Consider the following 16,650-nt stretch of genomic DNA (forward strand, 5'->3'; position numbering starts at 1 on the left):
GTTTTTGCTGGCAGAGGCACCATGAGCCGGTCTTTTGCTGTTTCCAGGACAGCCCTGCAGGACAGATCTAAGCACCCATGGGCCTTGAGTTTGACAACCCTGACCTAGGCCAAGACATTTTTAAAAATAATAATCCAGAAAATGAAGGTGGCAAATTACTTTTCTTGTACTGTTGCCAAGAAAACTACATGGTTGCATGCATGAAATCCTTAGGAGTCGCGCTCAGTTTGAAAGCTTTCTCTTCAAATTGCTATGACTGTCCATGACTACAATGAGCAAAACACATCTTTCTTTGTTCCAGCAAAGTTTCTATCAATCATTCTCATTTTAAAAAATGTTCGATAAACATTTTTTTTGTTTTGCTTTGAGATGATGATTCTCCTGTTGAAAATAAATTTTATCTAGCCAGGGACCTTGTCTCGCAAAAGCAAAGGCCAGCAGATCATAAAGTCAAGGAAGACAAATAATTTTCAATTTCACGGCATTACAAAAAAACAATCAATTCCATCCACAATAGCCTCCTTTGAAACTTTTTCTCACCAACTAATTGTGTTTGGACAAGTCATTCCAACTCCTAAGATTTATTTCCTGTGGAACAAGAAACAAGCTTTCCCAATCTCACATTTTTCAAATCACCTTAGACTGCAACTCTCAATCTTGCAAATAATTGAGAAATGTGCAGGGCTTTTCCAGAGAAAGAAGAGTATCTGTCTTCTCTTCCTCTGCTTCCCATTCTTCATGATTTAAGAGTCCAAAAACACATTTTCCTGCCACATTGTTTAAAAGAGATTTTAATGAAATTGAAGTGGTAAATGGAAGCCTACTTTGGTGATACAACTGGGAAATGGCTTTTGTTGGCAATTTCAGAAGGCTGCTGAACACTGAGTGACTTTACTCCTGAGTAAATATCCCCAGGGGTAGCTTTGTCTCTGTTTTGAAGAATGAAAAAAATTATATAGATGTTTTTTTTTGGTAGATAAGAAAAATAAAAGTCTGTGGGCCCCTTCCACAGCATCTCCAGATAGACCAGGGACATAGAAAGAAGAAAAGTGGCATTTAATCTATGGTCCAGAACAATTTCAATTTTGGAGTCATTTTATATAATGACAGAAAGAATCCAATGTCTAACACTTGCCAGTTATGGAGCAGTTATACATTCCATAAATATTGTAACACTCCTACCTGCACTTTGGCATTCACAGCCTCAGGGACTTGATAGTTCAACTCATCAGCTGTTCGCTGAGATTTTGGCAACAAGAAAGGGTACGAAAGGGACCTGTATTTGGATTTCATGATCTTGTATCAAAAAAGAAAGAAAGAAAGAAAGAAAGAAAGAAAGAAAGAAAGAAAGAAAGAAAGAAAGAAAGAAAGAAAGAAAGAAAGAAAGAAAGAAAGAAAGAAAGAAAGAAAGAAAATGGGAAAAATGATTAGTCAGACTTTCAAGTGTTCAGATTAACATGCAGTATGAATCTGACTTCATTTTACTTGCTTACAAACTTATGATTCAGAGGATCCCAACATATCTGTCAGCAGTTAATTGAAAAACTATATGAAACCCACCTTTGTGAAGTTCCAGCGTTGAATGAAGTGCCGAGCTACATCTCGTGCAGCTTTGCCATGGACTACAGAGGCAATGTCGTGCCAGGGCATCCTTGGCATGGTGTAACGATCAATGAAATCTAAAGGGGAAGCAACAGAAAAACAAAATGTCAAGAGCCCAAAGAACCATCAGCTATTCCTGGCTATGCTACCAACATCTGGTTGTCTTTTGTGGGAAATAAAATACCCAATCTCCTAGGCTTTTGCCCTCTGCTAGTGAAGTATCTTATTTGCCAGAAACTTGTTGTCTCTAAACTCTAAACATTCACAAATTCATTGGCCCCCCCAATGACTGTCCAGATATGATTCTAACTTGCAGTGATGCTTACCAGCAAAGGGTTTATCCAGTTGGACCCAGTCTTTAAAGACGAAGTTGCAATAATCTTTTCCATGCCAGAATCTAGTTTCACCAAGAAGCTCTCCAACCCCGGTCTTCAAACTGTGAACCGAGCCTTTACCTGTTTCAATCAAACACAAAACAGATTCTTGGAACTTGCTACCTCAATAACAGTAACCTCAATTATTCTTATGCAAATATTTAATCTTCTTTAAATTAATACCAATCATGAAGAAGAGTGCATCCTCAAAGCAGAGAAAGCAGAAGTGGAATGCTATTCAATAGATTATTTATTTATTTTTATTTATTTATTTATTTTGTCAAGCAGGCATTTCATAATGTATGTAGGTACAAACATGATTATTAATACATGAAATAGATATAAATAAAAGAGAATATTAAGACAGGGAGGGTATGCACGTTGGTGTGCTTATGCACGCCACATACAGACCTCTTAGGAATGGGGTGAGGTCAACAGTAGACAGTCTGAGATTAAAGAGTTTGGGGTTAGTGGAAGAAACCACAGAGTCAGGTAGAGTATTCCAGGCATTGACCACTCTGTTGCTGAAGTTGTATTTTCTGAAATCATGTTTGGAGCGGTTTACCTTGAGTTTGTATCTATTGTGTGATGGGTAGGACATTGTAATGGATAATTTTATGTACTACGCTTAGGTCAGACCAAAGGTGGTGTAGTTCTAAGTTATCTAAGGCATAGGGTATTCTGTTGCAAGTAGAGGAGTAGAGGACTCTTCTCATGAAATATTTCTGGACTCTCTCGATTACATTAATATCCGATATGCTGTATGGATTCCAGACAGATGAGCTGTATTCAAGAATTGGTCTAGCAAATGTTTTGTATGCTCTTGTTAGTAGTACAATATTACCAGAGAAAAAATTAGGGGCCTCTCCTCTCCTCCCTTCCCTGCCTCCAACATGTGTCCCAGGGCAAACAGCTTTTTCCTATTTTCTTTCTTCCATTTTACAATGATCATCAGTAACAGTTAAGTGAAGTGATCACTCTAACAGAGAAGTGTGAATAGGAGTTATGTTCATCTTCCTGCATTCTCTGAAGCATCTTTTTAAATTATTTCAGAAACCTGGCACATCCCTTTTGTATATATCCTGAAGATCAGTGTAGCAATAGTTGGTCTTAGAAATGAGGAGGCCCAGTTCCCAATTTCCTAGATTGTAATTTCTAGATTGTAAATCTCATTGATCTGAAGCTATTCAACCATCCCAGCTTCATCACATGGTCTTTGTGAAGCTAAGAAGAGGAGATATTTTTTTTGTTCCCTTGACTTGGACGTATAGTATATATAATAACCTAAGTGCTGCCCTACATTTACGTTGCCCAAGTTTTCCCTATTTTGTGGAGAAATTTAATTAATTAATTTTATTTGAATGTTCATCCACCCAACCATGCATTCATTTTTACATTCATCCTGTTGACAGAGTTCTTGAGACCTGCCTGGGAAGGATTTTGACCCTGGAATGTGGCACAGAAATACAATGAATAAAGAAATCACTCACAGGAATCACTGTCTACACTGCTCACACTATCTACGCGATGCATAGTATGTCGATGGAGCTGTCTGTAGATGCTGAATCTGGCAAATTTTTTGGGTCTCCCTACTCCTTTCATTCTTGAAACTTCTGGAGCATCGTCACTGCATCCTTGAAGAGGTGTTGTTATTGGAGTCTCCATCTGAGGTTGAACAGTTTCAGCGAAAGACTTAGAGCAGAAAAAGGACAAATACAGTTCAATTTAAGTATATATTTGTGTATCAGTTTTGGTTGCTAAGAATTGACATCTGATTTGATGGTATGTAATCAATTTTAATCAACATATATCTCTGTCTATTCAGAATATGGTACAGGCCTTTATCCATATCCTATAAATGAGGTTATATCAAACCTGCAGCATCTGTAAAAGCCATAACAACATTAAAATGAGGACGTACATTATAATATACTGCAAATAATGCGATCATGTAATAATATCATGACATCTAAGGTGAATGTAAAAATCATGTCATTTGCTTAAAAGCATGACATACTTATCATCATTTGCTCTCCTTGCACACAGATGTTTTTGGACCAAATGAATCAAAGCTGCTTCCCACGGAAAATGTCTCAGTTATGAAAAAGAGCTCACCTATTTTCATTCAAAAATTATACAGATCCACAAGAACTATACTATGTGCTGTTTCTGACAAGTGTTTTCTGAAAACACGATATGCTGTTTCTGAGAAGATTAAAGGGAATGCATGAAGTGAACTTTAAAAGAAACAGAAGTAAGTCTCCAGGACAATTTTTTGGCATGGATATTGCAAAACTAGTTTGGGTTCCATGGGTTTATATTCAATATATATTTCTCACTGCATGTTATCAAAAACAAATATTAGAGGAAACACTTATGCAGTCATTCAAATCACAGTTCTCTTCAACAGATGAAGTCTGGATTCTGGGCCACAAATCAGAGTGTCTGAACATGTCTAACAGTTGCAACACCTAAGAGAACATTTCTTGCAACCTAGAAACAGCTCCAACTAGCTCACAACCCCATTAGGTCCATCAAGTGATGCTGATGTATGGACAGATGGCTTCATGCAGGTGTCCACCACTGCAAGGAAAAAAGAAATTGGCATTCTCCAGTTCTGATGAGATCGCAACTCCTACACTTCTTAATCTAACTTTGTCTAAGCAGCTGGTACTCTAAGAAATATAACAGCTAATGTGACCTGAAATAAGTCGTCTGGACTGAGAACTTGGATGCTAGGGTTGATAGGATTGATGCTAGGATGTCAAACCACATAGTAGGGCTGCATTATCCTCCTCATCTTTCCTATTGCCTATTCCTTTAGCATCTTATGACCATTACTTTCTTATTTGTGCCTTATGTTGATTACTTTTATTTAGTATCCTATGACTATCACTGAGAGTTGTACCTTATGATTTATGATGTTTGTATTTTATGGTTATGGTCATGATTTATCATTTGTTGCTTGTATGTACACCGAGAGCTTATGCACCGGACTCAAATTTCTTGAGTGTCCTATCATAATTGGCAATAAAGAATTCTAATTCTTAAAAAAAGAAAAAAAACCTGGAGTATCCCAACTGACCCTGCAAAAGATATTCAGATAGAAACTGAAGGTAGATAGATGTGCAGTAGTTTCTACTGCACCACAGGGTGTCTGCAATCTGCATTAAACGGGCTTGTTAGCAGAGAAAACAGAGTGCAGGTTAAAAGGCACCAGGAAATTGGATGCAGGATATCTTGTTTGATAGATGCAGCCCTTTATAAAATGATTTCCCAGGAGTTAAGCCTGCCAGAAATCTTAAAGCAATTGCCAGGCACCTCCACTGACCCGAGCAGCTGTCTAAATGTCAATCTGAAACAAGGTAGGAGAATTACTTTCTCAATTTCTTGTTGGTTTTCAGAAAGTCACAATTTAAAAGGAAGGGAAACTGACCTATAACAGATCTGTATGTATTTATTTTACATAGACACAACATTGAGTTCAGAGGATTCGGAGATCAGTAAACTGCAAGATACCTGCATGGATGGGAATCTTAATAAATTAATTTTAGAATCTCTTTAAGGAAATACACAAGCTTTCACAAGGTAAGCAAAATACAAAACTGACTGTGGAAAACAAAAAACAAAATCAAAGTCAGATAGACATCATTCAATATTCCTTTGTGACATCTTATCAGTTTAAATCAAAGCAGGAAAGGATCACAAACAGTAAGATGTTAAGAGTCATAATTTTCTTGCTGTTTCTTAAACCAACAGTTCTCTAGAACCTAACAGAAAGGTTACAAAAGACAACTCTGCAGATATTTGAGGTATTTGTGAATATGATTTTATCCAGACAAAGTTACCTTGGGAATGTGTACATTAATACATATATTTGCTCTTAAAAAAAGAAAGAAAATATAACATATTAAGAATTTTAATTATTAAAAAGTAATATAATTTAAACATAGAGAAAGCAAACGTAATGGACGAAAATATAGAAAGTGTTGGGAAAAAGAAAAACAAGGAGTAAAGAAAATAAAAATATATAAATAAATGAGTTCTAAGCCTCCTGACTACAAATAAAAACTAATTTAGCAATTCTTTGCCCCATAAGGTTAAATAAATATCTCTTCATCCCATATGCCATCCTTCATCTATAAGCAAACTCATAAAACATTAATCCTAGTGTAAGCAAAAAGCCCCCAAAGGGTTTCCAGAGCATTGCCAAACAAGAGACTTATTTTAATTGTGATCAAATAAACTCACTTTATATTCTTTCGTTTTACTTTTTAAGTCTTGATCTTTAATTCAGTCAAATATTTATTTATTTGTATCCCACCTTCATTATTTTTTTACAAATAACTCAAGGCAGCAAATATATCTATCTTCCGCACAAGGTAGGTCAGGATTGACGAGGTGGGACAAGAACTCACAGTCTCCTGGTGATTGGTCCAAAGTCACCCAGCCAGCTTTCATGCATAAGGCAGGACTAGAACTCACAACCTTCTGGTTTCTAAGCTAGCACCTTAACTGTTATGCCACACTGATATTAACAGAAACATGCTTGATATTGGAGTTTCCTGAACAAGCTGAATGTAGCACCAATCTCAGAACTAGCTTCCCTGATTTGTGTAGTCCCACCAACTCACCAATTTGTGCTCTTCCCTTTGTGTTCAGGCTGCAGAAATCATACTTACAGAAAGATTCACTGAAGACTCAGATTTGGTTGCTGTCATGCGTTTCACGCTGCCCACATCTGTCAGTCGGTGCTCATTGTCATCCCACCTGCCGTACGCCAAGTCTATGCCACCAACAAAAGCTATGGACTGGTCAATGATCACCAGCTTTTCATGGTGGGCCCATAAATAAACAGTAGAGGACACATGATCAGGGTGCCTCATTACCTGGAAAGGAAACACTGACCTTAAAATCAGGTGGGTTATCGGTGGAAGCAGGGGTGGGATTCAAATTTTTTAACAGCCGGTTCTGTGGGTGTGGCTTAGTTGGTGGGCATGGCTTGGTGGTCATGTTATTGGCTGGGTGTGGCCAACTCAATATCACTCACATTGAGGCATGCATCTCCTCGCCTGGCCTCTCATGACTGTGGGGACGTTGCAACAGTCGTAAGTGTGAAAAATGGTCAAAAGTCACTTTTTTCAGTGCCATTGTAACTTTGAATGGTCACTCCATACAAGCAAAGTACCAGCAAAGGAGGGGGAAAAAACTCCAGAGAAGTTCCTGAGACAGGAAGTCTAGTCCTGCCAAGAATGGTTAATGGAGAGGCAGTTTCTGTAAGCGACACCAGAATGTTTCCTTCCTGCCTTCCTTACAGGATTAGGCCAGTAATTTATTCTAACAACCGGTTCTCCAAACTGCTTAGAATGTTAACAACTGGTTCTAGCGAATAGGTGCGAACCTGTAGAATCCCATCCCTGGGTGGAAGATTTTAATGGTGTAAAACCTTAGATGATCAGAAATTCCATATAGGTAAATAAATATACAAGATTCCCTTTTTGTGTAGATTTTTCTGCATCGTGTTCAAGCAGCATGCTGGCACAATTATGTAATCATTCCTAAATTTAGGTGGACTTTCTCTTTGGCTAGGTTTAACACCTTCTTGACACTCATCAGTGAAGCAAGGTTCTATGCTCACACGGAACAGGAGCAACTCTGAGTCATTTTGAATTTTATTGTCTCTGATTTATGTCTGGAGTTGTTATCTCTGTTTCCCTGGTCATTCAGATTTCTTTTATCTGACTTTCACTGTCTGACCATGTTGATTCTGTCTCACTGAATGCAGCTAAAGACAGGTAGATCTTGACTTACAATCATTCATTTAGCAACTGTTTGAAGTTACAGAAGCACTGAAAAAAGTGACATGATTAGTCCTTGCACTAACAACAATTGCAGCATCCTCACAGTCATATGTTCAACCAGCCCTTGGCAGCCAGCCTATATTTATGATAATTGCAGGGTCTCAGGATTACGTGGTCACTGTCTGGTACTTTCCCAGCTGGCTTCCAACAAATATTCACTTAATGACAGCATGATTCACTTATCAAACAGCAATTCACTTAACGACTGAAGCAATTCCCTTAATTGGCTGTGAGTCATTTAGCAAAATGTCTTGCTTAGCAATGGAAATATTGGTTCCAACTGTGGCTGAAAGTCAAACATTACTTGTACAGTGTATGGAAGAGTCTCACTCATCCAGATCATGGTTGTCCCAGAAATGCTTTTTTCAAAAGGTAACTGGGTTTTCTTGGTTTTCCCTTGAAGATATTTCGCTTCTCATCCAAGAAGCTTCATCAGTTCAGAATTGAAGAAGCTTCTTGGATGAAAAACGAAATGTTTTAAGGAAAAAAACCCCAAGAACATCCAGATGCCATTTGGAAAAGCACCTCGGGGACTACCTGTACTATTTTGCTATCTCTAGTATTCAAGAAGTATCAATAAGAAGGTTTCAGATATCTTTTTGCTAAGAGAAGCTGATTATTTAATTCTATTTAATTGCAATCGGCAAGATTACATTTTCACAGTTCTATATAGTGCTTATTTGGAAACAGCATGTTTTGTATATTAAAACATTAAATATGTATATTTCAATAGAGTTTATCCTTGGAATTTCTTTTGATCTGGTCTATTTCTTTTGACCTGGTAATAAAACTAAACCAAAGTATGTGATTTCCTTTAGAAGAATGAACAGGACTGATCTTCTGGCAAGGCCAAAATAGCAGAATGGAAACTACTTTATGTATATCTTATGGACATATCTTCGTAAACATAATAGAACATGTTTTTGAGCACAGCACTAAAGTACTGTTTCTTCCCAGATCAATCTTGAAGTTGTTTTGCAAAAAGAGCAACAGTTACTCTATAGAAGTCAACAGCCTCAACATGGAGCAGCTATATACCTAAAGATAAATAAACAGTGTAATTGTTACAATGGATACAAATACCTTAATATTGGGATGCAGGCGCATTAGAGTCCTTTTGGTATATTCACTGTTGATACCCAGAGCAAGTTCTACCTCTTTATAAAGTATCACAAAGATTTTCACTCCTTGTTGCTGTCAGAAGAAAAAAAATACCAGTCATATTTGATGCATGCAGAACCAACTACAAGGGCGTCAAACTGGCGGTCCATGGCCCAGCTGGGTCACGCGCAGGTCACACCCACCCCAGCTCCACGAATGGAGAAAACGTCATGAAATGGCATGTGACAGCAACATGACATGACGAGTTTGACACCTGTGAACTAAAAGCTTCACGATTGCTTTAGACAAGTGCTTATTTGTTGGGGTTATGCTACAATAGCAAGGTGGGGCAATCATTTGTGGGTCAGGGATTGGACTTAGAATAGGGGTGTCAAACTCGATTTTATGGAGGGCCGCATCAGGTTGTGTTTGACCTCAGGGAGGGTGGAGTGGGTGTGGCCAAGGTAGGCGTGGCCAGTTCAACATCACTTGTGACTTGAATGTTCTGACAGCAAAAACAGACTCCCAAGCTCCATTTGGAGCTGTGATGGCCTCCTGCAACCCTCTGTCAGTGAAAATGGAGTTTGGGAGGGCTGCGTGTGGCCCTCCCAAGCCCCATTTTCACTGGCAGAGGCACTGCAGGCTGGTCCTCGCTGTTTCCAGGGTGACCCTGCAGGCCAGATCTAAGCATCCCATAGGCCAAATCCGGCCCCTGGGCCTTGAGTTTGACACCCCTGACTTAGAAGAAGGGATATTAAGAAGAAGCATGCTGCTGGTATCTGGTAATGGCCCAAAGTAGGTACGACTGCCTATGTCTATGGTTAGAGCTAAGATTATTTAGTACTGTCTAAATCTATGGCTAAAGCCAAGATTTTTTTTTTCTGGACATGGGCAGAATTCACTGTTTTAAAAACATATGGCAATCTATTTTACAGTTTGAATTATAATTTACAATTTTTTCTTTCCAGATGATGGAAAGGACACATGAGGTCAATTTTCTGTAAGCACATTGGTAAAGTTGGTGAATCAGCTAAACAAAGGGGCTTAAGAAACCTCTTGTTTTGCCCACTCTTACACAAACAAGCAAAATTGGGAAGAAAACGACTACAGTCATTAAATGCAACAAAATACACATTTCACTTATTGCTGTTTGGATTTTATGAGCTACAGCAATGACTTCTACATTTGCTTCAACTATCCAGGAAAGACTGCTTCAGTCTTCCTGTCTTTTGAAGTGGGCCAAGCTGCTTTCTAGAGAAGGATCTTTTTCAAAGGTGCTTTTTCAAGAATTAACTAGACTTTCTGTTTTTTCTTTGAAGACGTTTCGCTTTTCATCCAAGAAGCTTCTTCAGCTCTGACTTGCATATTCTCCACCATCTAGTCAGAGCCGAAGAAACTTCTTGGATGAGAAGTGAAACAGCTTCAAAGAAAAACCAGAAAGTCCAGTTGCCTCTTGAAAAAGTATCTTTGGGATTTGAGCAGGATCAGTAAGCTGCAGTGTCCAGATATTATTCTCCATATATGGTTTTCTGGTTAATAACTTTAATAATTTGAAGATGTTTTGATGGAGGTATTTTAAGTGTTGTTGGTGACTAATACAAAGAAAAAAGCTGAAGAGAATTTTTTTCTTTTTCTTTCCTTTCTTCCTTTTTTCTTTTCTTTTTCTTTCCTTTCTTTTTTATCATGGATATTCCAGTTTTCTAGATTCTAATAATAATAAATGCTATATGTGGCTGGCACCTTTTATCTGCAGAATTCTTGCCCACCTTGAAAAAAAAGACATGGGAAAAGAAAGGGACCTTTCTGGATAGTTTGAAAAGGCAAAGATAAATCTGATAGTAGTCAGGGATCTTCATTGAGAACTAAAGGAGGTATCTGGGAGAATCCTTACAAGTTTGTCTTCTGATAAATGCATGTTTTGTGAACAGATCACAATCCTTCCTGCAGCAGGCATTTTGTCAGTGTGCCCAGGATGACGTGTCAAATTTTCCAGATGAGCTCACTAAATATTCCAAAACACAGCGCTGCTCCTGCTCTTTCTATGTTCCTTATCCTAACATTAACCTAATCTAAAATAACCTTGAAACATAGCAACCTGGGCATAGTTAAAAAAGCAGCTAAATTCAAAATTAAAACTAAAAACATACCACCCAGCTTAAAATCTGAGATCTGGAAGCAGAGCTTCAATTGTGACATGACCTTTTCTCCCTGTGCCACAATAAAATTATTGTTATGCTTGCCAGAAGTGTATCAATGATCTGATCGCCATCCCAAGGTGATATTCTAGGATGGGAATCATCCTTGCCACAAAGGAAATAATTCTTTCTGACCTACAAGAACTCGAAACATACCTTGTCCACATTGGCAAAAGTATTTTAGGAAGACAACAGAAAGCTTCCATTAAAGTAATCAGTCACCTCAAGCTCAATAACAAGGCACATTTTAAGCACTCTCCTAATTAGACCTATATTCTTGGAGAAGATCAATGCCTACCATTAGCAATTTAATGAGTATCCATTTCGAACACAGACAAATAGAGTATCACATCACACAGTGAGATCATTTCTCTGGGAAGTCAATTTATACTGTTTCTGCTCATGCCACTAATGTCCCTTGGAACAGGCCAAAAGAGATGATCACACAGGATGCAGTTAGCATTTAGACCTAAACTCCCTTCAGTTTGCATCAAGAGTTTCTTGAGTGCAGATGCCTTTAAAATGAACATGGGAAAATGCTTGAAAATTGAACAGTATTGCTGGAATCACCTACAATCAAGGAGAAGTTTAGAAAGGAGGAATTTCCTATCCCTGACAATATTCAGGGGTTTGGCACAGAGGTAAAGGAAGCAATGAACATGAGATAAGAGATAAGAAGCAAACTCCTCTCTACTTCTGAACACAATTCAAGAAATGTAATGAAGCTTAAGCAATCAGCACTGGGGCTGTAGTATCTAAAGATAAATACATTACTTTTACAGGAGCTTGGCATAGCTCAGGAAGGAAGGAAGGGAGGGAGGAGAAGGAGGAGAAGGAGAAGGAGAAGTGGAAGGGGAAGGGGAAGGGGAAGAGGAAGAGGAAGAGGAAAGGATTATTATTCAGGAAAATGCTGGGTTCATATAATATGGTTAGTTATGCTTCAATGTGTCATCAAAGTCTAAACAACTGAGTTAGATAAATAATGGTTATGTTAACCACAGTTTAGGATGAAACACAAAGATAAGCTAAAACATACAATATTCCCCTCTGTGTATACACAGAAAGAGCTAACCCGGAAGGGCTTCGGTGACAGACAGAAATCTGCGATCGTGCGCGGTTTCTATCTGGGCTCGCTGCTGGAGCGCCCCGAGCTGGCTGGTTTCGGGACTAAGCCACCCCGCAGAGGTGGTGAAGAGGAGGGAGACCGCCAGCAGGGTCGAGGAGAGCCGTATCTCTCCTCCTCAGCTGGCCATTACTCCCTTTCCTGAAGGCGGTTGCAGCGGTGGTCAGAAATGGCCACCACAAAGAAGAACTTGACCGGAAAAGAATGTTCAGGAGGAAGATAAGAAGTGAAAGTTTTGGCTGACCAGGTTAAATTGTAAAAGCAACAACCAAGGTACCCTGGAATTTAAACTTACAAAAAATAACATCGCTCCCAAAGAAGAGTCGGAAGCAGCGAAGGAAAGTGAAAAGAGAAAGGTTTGGCTTTTTTTTTCTCTTCTCTCTCCTTCCCTATACTGATAACTAAGAGACTTAAATAAGAAATCGGAAAAATCCACTTTGACATCAATAGGCAATTAAGCTGAAAATAAAACAAAATGCCAAAGGGATAATAAAGATTTCTGGACATTAAAAACTTTCTTTTTCATAAGCAGGAAGGGAGAGAAAAAGAATAATGGCAGGATCTGGAAGAGGGAGGAGACTGCCTGGAATTAAAAAGAATTTAAAGTAAAACTTCAACAAGACTTCTAAAAGATACATTTTAACTGAAACTTTGCAACTAAATAGTAACCCCAGGAAGAGAAAGTGAAAAAAAAGAGCAAAAAAGAAACAGCTTGCGTGTATTTGGATCATTTGGTGATCTTTGGATTTTTGGTATTATATTTGAATGACTAAAATCAATCGGGTGGTTGTTTAAAAATTTATACAATGGCACCACTTCTGGATGAATTGAAAATGGAACTTAAAAAGTACAAAGAAGATGCACAAGAAGGGAAGGGTTCTTTTGGCTTCGTTTTTCAATTCTTAGAAATGGAGATTTGGAACTATGAGAAACAACAAGAAAAGACTGCAAAACAAGAAGACTGGGACAAAGAAGAAGCCATCTTTAATGAACAAGTAATTCTATGTGGGGAAGAAAAAGGAAATGGGGGAAAGAGAATGGAGAATTTAAGACTTAAAAAAACAACCAAAGAAAAGAAAAATAATTCAAAAAATAAGTATAATACTGGAAAGCAACAGAAAAGGGGAATACAGAAGAGAGAAATAGAGGTAGAGAGACAAGGGGGTAAAAAGGGGAGAGAGAAGAAGAGAGGGAAGAAGGAAAGGAAAAGAAGTTACAAAGGACCGGGGCAAGATATAGAGAAACAGGACCTATTTAGAGATAATGGGTGAAAATCTAACTGAAAAAGGGATTCTGTAAAGGTACATAAGATTGTATTGTTATATTAGTAATAACTTTAGAAAATTGGAAACAACGTATGATTAAAATGAGGGATAAAATAGTTAGTGTAATTTAGTGAAATGTTTGTTAATAAAATAAGTGAAATAAAATAAATGAGAAAATTGAATTAGGAAGGAACGGGAACATTTTAATTAGTTAAAGTTTTATAAAATATAAGTGAAGAAGGGGGGGAATTAACTATGGAAAGCTTATAATTGTTACCATAGAAGTATGATATTTAATTGAAAAGTAATGTTAAAGATGTTAAGACTTTAATGAATATTAATATTAATGATAGAATTGAATTGGAATGGAATGTTGTTTTAATTATATACATTTTTTTCTTTTTTTAAGAATACAGTGTGTATTTTAAGAATGTACCAAGCAGAATCCGAATGGAAGTTATGTATTATATTGAATGTTAGAACTTTAGGGAAAAGATATAAAGGCGTCATACTCCAATCAGTAACTACAGGAGAAATTTTGTTTAATGAGAAAAGATAATAGATAATTGAAACAGGACAGACAAAAAATATAAATACAATGATTTGAATTGAGATGAGATAATTAAAATAAAATTGAGAAAATTAAAAGAGGGGAGAAGCTATGTAGAAAATGTAAAATAGTAATAAGATATGGAATAGAATATAAAAATGAGCATGAACCTGAACTTGTGTCTGTACGAAGAAATGTAACCTGGGATTATGCTGGTTTCAAAAAAGATGTTTTATTTGTATTTTTTTTTCTCTTTGTGAAAACTCAAATAAAATTTACAAAAAAAAAAAAAAGAAGAAAAGAAAGAGCTAACCCACATTTTCTCCACTAATACAAAAATGCATAAGCAGACAACATATTCCTACGAAAACATGGGCAAAACCTCTATATGGCAGTGTTGGTGAACCTTTTCAGCACCGAGTACATGTACATGGGAGCACTGGAAACCAGAAGAGTAGCTCCCCGGTGCACATGTGCATGCTGGGAAACTGAGTTTCCGGTTTTTGGCGCACATGCATAAAGACCAGCTGGCTGGTGTGTATACACATGCGAGAAACCAGAAGCTCAGCTTCCCAGTGCGTGCAAGCGCACCGGGAAGCTGCTCTTCTGGTTTCTGGTGCTCGGCTTCCCAGTGCATGCATGCTCACGCCAGAACCCAGAAGAGCAACAGGCAACAGCTGGCATGCCTGGAGAGATGGTTCTGCATGTGTACCATAGGTTCGCCATCACAACTCTATGGCATCTCATATACCATCTGGATTCTGGCAGAAAAGAACAGAAGGAAACAAATCTGGAATTTACCATGTAAGCCATAATTATTGTAACTGATTACCAGACTGATTCTGGCTTTTCTAACAAGTTTAGCATACTAGTGTGAGTCATCATCCAAACAACCTAGAACAGTGGTCCCCAACCTTTTTTGTACCAGGGACCAATTTCACGCAGAAACACGTTTTCAAGGACCGGGGCGGAGAGTCTGAGTTTGGTGGTTTGCTTGCAGACGTTTCATTACCTGACTAGGTAACATCTGATGTTGTTACCTAGTCGGGTAATAAACGTCTGCCAGCAAACCACCAAGTTCAGGAGCGCCAATGCCTCCTCATTGCAACCCTGAGCGACAGATATTCTCTTCTATTGGGACATTTAAAATGGAGGGTTTCAGCTGCAGATTCAGGAACTGCGCCTGGCTGAGGAGCGCCTTCAAAACTGAGCACTGGGCGGTGGCAGCCCACGGCTGTCTCCGCGGCTCAGGACAAGTCCCTGCAGGACGGCTGAGAAGCCCCGCCCCTCGGCCCTGCCTCCCTCAGCCTCATCCCTCAGGTGTCTGCCTCGTTCCTCTCTCAGTCGCTCTCTCGCTCCTCCACCAGCCCAGGAAGAAACTGCTTCAAAGAAGCTGGCAGGGTGGCTTCCTGTCGGCGCAGCTCCTCCAAGCGCCCATTCACCCCCACACAGTTCAATCCAGTGCTCCGTTCTGCCTGCCTGCCTGCCTGCCTTCGTTTCTGGTTGTTTGGAGCAGCTTCGGCTGAGAGAAAAAGAGGCGAATAGTTATTATTCTCAGCCAAAGCTGCTCCGAAACAACCAGAAACGAAGGCAGGCAGGCAGAATGGAGCACTGGATTGAACCGCGGGCGGCTGTGTGGGGGTGAACGGGCGCTTCGGAGGAGCTGCGCCAACAGGAAGCCACGCTGTTTCTTCCTGGGCTGGTGGAGGAGCGAGAGAGCGACTGAGAGAGGAACGAGGCGGGAGGAAACCGAAGCCGCTGAGCCGGAGAGCAGGACAGGCTTTGGTTGCTTCCTCCCTCTCCTTCTCTCCTTTGTGTTCTTGATCCCTGATCCCAGCAGCATTCACCGAAGGCGAAGAAAGCCGCCATTTTTATTTTATTTTTTATTTTTATTTCTTTGCGGCCCGGTACAAAGTGATCCATGGACCGGTACCGGTCCGGGGCCCGGTGGTTGGGGACCCCTGACCTAGAATACTGCATTAACACTGGCCGTAATATTAGTTTATGGTTCAACATGTTGGACAGCTCAAAAACCGGATTAACCATCATTCAGCTATCCGTAGTACCATTCATCCAAGACACAATATTTGTTTATTGTGCAAAGGCTATCCACCTACATCTTCACTTCACTTAGCTAAGGATGTTGAGCGAACACAGGTAGTCCACCATGAATACATCCATACCTTGAGTCCCTGCCTGAAAAATGAGAGATATCTCTATTCTATTATCTTTCGCAGGTTTATAAGGCTTGAAAAATACTGCACACTTACAGCCTTCCGCCTCAAAATGCAGTCCAATCTCCAGCGATTCCCTTCCATCACAGGCCGCTTCATAAATATTTCAGGGCTCAGCCTGTAAAAAAGGTAGAAAAGCATGTAAGTTTTCTTGAAAAATACATTAGTGAGCTTTTCTCAGTAGAACTGTAGTTCACTTTCTGAAATGAACATACGCAGATGCCCCAATCCAGGTGGTTAAACGAGAGAGTTCACCAGCAAAGAGGACTCTGATTTTTTTCTATTACAATGTAAAACAGCAATGCCTCCTTAAGATGAAAGTCCTTTTCAAGTGTTACTGTGCTT

The 16,650-nt window shown here is 39.1% G+C and overlaps 1 protein-coding gene across 2 annotated transcripts in view; it reads right to left on the reverse strand.

The window, feature by feature from the left end:
• Positions 1–16,650, reverse strand: part of PLD1 (phospholipase D1) — a 131,807-nt gene that overhangs the window by 32,398 nt on the left and 82,759 nt on the right. Inside the window, exons 12-18 of one of the 2 annotated variants that reach the window (XM_087965319.1) lie at positions 16,342–16,423; positions 8,921–9,031; positions 6,659–6,865; positions 3,467–3,641; positions 1,929–2,057; positions 1,561–1,679; positions 1,183–1,296 (exon numbers count right to left, since the gene is read on the reverse strand). In XM_087965319.1, coding sequence (XP_087821445.1) covers positions 1,183–1,296; positions 1,561–1,679; positions 1,929–2,057; positions 3,467–3,641; positions 6,659–6,865; positions 8,921–9,031; positions 16,342–16,423 — 937 coding nt within the window. Of the gene's footprint in view, positions 1–1,182; positions 1,297–1,560; positions 1,680–1,928; positions 2,058–3,466; positions 3,669–6,658; positions 6,866–8,920; positions 9,032–16,341; positions 16,424–16,650 lie in introns of both variants that reach the window. The other variant, XM_026666465.2, reaches the window with a different exon arrangement.

This window comes from Notechis scutatus, chromosome 4 (assembly GCF_049901735.1).
Source record: "Notechis scutatus isolate UNSWTSFEM ecotype Mainland chromosome 4, rNotScu1.2, whole genome shotgun sequence".
In the NCBI taxonomy this organism is placed as follows: domain Eukaryota; kingdom Metazoa; phylum Chordata; class Lepidosauria; order Squamata; family Elapidae; genus Notechis; species Notechis scutatus.